Source organism: Ascaphus truei, chromosome 16 (assembly GCF_040206685.1).
Source record: "Ascaphus truei isolate aAscTru1 chromosome 16, aAscTru1.hap1, whole genome shotgun sequence".
NCBI lineage: Eukaryota > Metazoa > Chordata > Amphibia > Anura > Ascaphidae > Ascaphus > Ascaphus truei.
The window spans coordinates 12,626,096-12,628,650 of NC_134498.1; the positions used below are offsets into that span (position 1 = coordinate 12,626,096).

Sequence of the window (2,555 nt, forward strand, 5' to 3'; positions counted from 1 at the left end):
ATTTAGTAAATTTTTTTGCCAAAAGCATTATATGCCTGCAACCACGTCACGGTAAACCCTTTTTCTGCAGGTCCTACATTACCTCTAAACATTCTCTTCACCTCTCTAAGGCTGGGGCCATGATACCGCAGACCATGCAGAGCTGTTCACACGCTGAGCGAACAGAGTGCCTTAAGGCAGTGTCCGCGTCCAGGCGGCGTGCACGCGGAAGAGGGAGGGGGCGAACGTTGCGCAAGAAATCAGTTCAAATTGATTTCTTGGCGCGACAGGCCGGTCACGGGAGCGGTTCGCCAAATTAGGGCGAACCAGCTCCGTGACGCCCATGGGCACGCCCCCCACGGCCCGGCACAGCCTGTCGACCATGGCCAGGGAAAGCACCCGCTTTCCCACAGCTTCCGCACGCCTCCGCGCGGGCGAAGGCACCATGGCACGGGCCTAATTGAGGAAGAAATGTCTCAATAGACTAGTCATTCACAAGTATATGACAGAACCTGTTATTATTATGCAGCAAAGCAAACGTTGAGCAATTCTGGGACATAAAAATGTCGCACCATATTGTATGTATCAAATAAGAAAATCCTATGGATTTCCGTTGGTACTTACTGTATGGTGCATAATTTTTGCCTCAGAATTGCACCACTTTTGCCTTGATACATATGCAATATTGTTCTTCTTCATCAGACATTATTTCACATTTGCCCAATCTATTTTTTTAGCTCCTAGCATTTAAAAGCATGCACCTAAGGTTCCTATCAGTTTTTAATCATGTTCTAGGTGGTATAATATATTTAACCTTATTGTAATTATTGTTTGTGTCATTTGTCTTCCTGTATCTTTTTTCTACTTTGATACCGCCCTGGCAAGTATTGCTGGTCTATATTGCACTTTATCAGCTATTTTCCTGGCTTATTTGACTGTCCCTATCCCTTTTCCCATAGCAATTTCCAGCTCAGCTCTAGTCTGTGTATTTGATTTTCCCCTCTGTCCTAGTTGTTTGTTATTACAGTCTCTTCTCTTTTATATGCCATCAATAATTGCTTCCAGATACCAGATGTATTATAATTTAACAAGTTCTCATTTTATATTTCTCTAAACACTGGAGTGACACTTATTTTCATCAATTCCTTCCTTTTACACTCACCAGTCACTATAGACTTTAATGTGATCACCATTACAAATATATACATTTCACTCAGAAATTAATCACTAAGTTTCTTTCTACTCGACATTTCATCATTTTATGCATTGTTTTCTTCAAAGCTTTCTTCACATCCTTGTTCCTTAGGGTGTAAATAATAGGGTTTAGAAGGGGAGTCACTATGGATGGAAAGATAGAGATTATCTTATTCATTTGCATAGAGTCGCCAGTAGTGGGTCTCAAAAACATGAACATAGTGGTGCCATAGAAGATAAGAACAACTGTTAAGTGGGATGCACATGTAGAGAATGCTCTGCCTCTCCCCTGAGAAGTGGGAAACTTCATCGTTGCGCTAAGGATATATGTGTAAGACACAATAATTAGCAAAAAACAGCCTAATATTACAAAACAAGATGAGACAAAAACCAATGTTTCTATGTTGGAGGTCTTAGAGCAGGATAGCTTTAACAATGGGGCAAAATCACAGTAATAGTGATCCATCTGATTAGGACCACAGAATGATAGGTTTGAGATCTGTAAACATGGAACAACCACTATTATGAAACCCCATGACCATGATCCCAATAGTAATATAGTGCAAGACTTATGACTCATGATAGTTAAATACCGCAAAGGATTGCAGATGGCCACATATCTGTCATAGGCCATCGCGACCAGTAAGAAACTTTCAGTGGCACCGAGGGAAAAATGGAAATAAAACTGTGTCATACAACCTACAGGAGAGATCGATTCTCTTTTTGTTAGCAGAGCCCATAACAGTCTAGGAACAGTAACTGAAGGATACCAGATTTCTAGGAAGGAGAATACACCAATAAAGAGGTACATAGGTTTGTGAAGACGTTGTTCGATATTAACAATTGCAACGATGATGACATTGGTTGCGATGGTGAGAATATAAACAATGGATATAATTATAAATAGTAAAAATCCTATCTCATTTGAGATTGAAAATCCAAGGAGAATGAATTCCATAACAGCTGTTCCGTTGTTCTCTTTCATTGCTTCAAGATTTTAATCTGCAAAGAAAGCAGTGTGAATTAAAAATTTTAACTCATAATTTTCAATCTTAGGTTCTCCCCAGAAGTACCAACCCCAAATTCTAACATTGTATGACTTATAAAAGTAATATTTCTGTCTTTCTTATATAGCTCTGACAGTGTACACAGTGCTGTACATATATAAACAAATGCAGTCACAAACCCTGCCCTGTAGAATTTACAATCTCATTTTTGGTGCCTGGGGCAAAGGGAAATAATGTAACTTGCCCAAGGTTACAAGGACAGCTGATACTGGCATATCTGTTTCAAAGGCAGGGGCATTATCACTGAGCTATTCTTTCAGCCCACTTGTGTGAACAGTCAAGTTTATAACTAGATAAATAGCACAAAAATATATC

The 2,555-nt window shown here is 39.7% G+C and overlaps 1 protein-coding gene across 1 annotated transcript; it reads right to left on the reverse strand.

The window, feature by feature from the left end:
• Positions 1-1,028: 1,028 nt before the first annotated feature.
• LOC142467294 (olfactory receptor 6F1-like) lies at positions 1,029-2,161 on the reverse strand. Its single transcript, XM_075572790.1, has one exon. The coding sequence runs from the start codon at positions 2,156-2,158 to the stop codon at positions 1,193-1,195; it is 966 nt and encodes a 321-aa protein (XP_075428905.1). The 5' UTR covers positions 2,159-2,161; the 3' UTR covers positions 1,029-1,192.
• Positions 2,162-2,555: the final 394 nt, after the last annotated feature.

Excerpts from the sequence above, each read along its gene's own strand:
- LOC142467294 (XM_075572790.1), bottom strand. The coding sequence starts at position 2,158 with ATGAAAGAGAACAACGGAACAGCTGTTATGGAATTCATTCTCCTTGGA.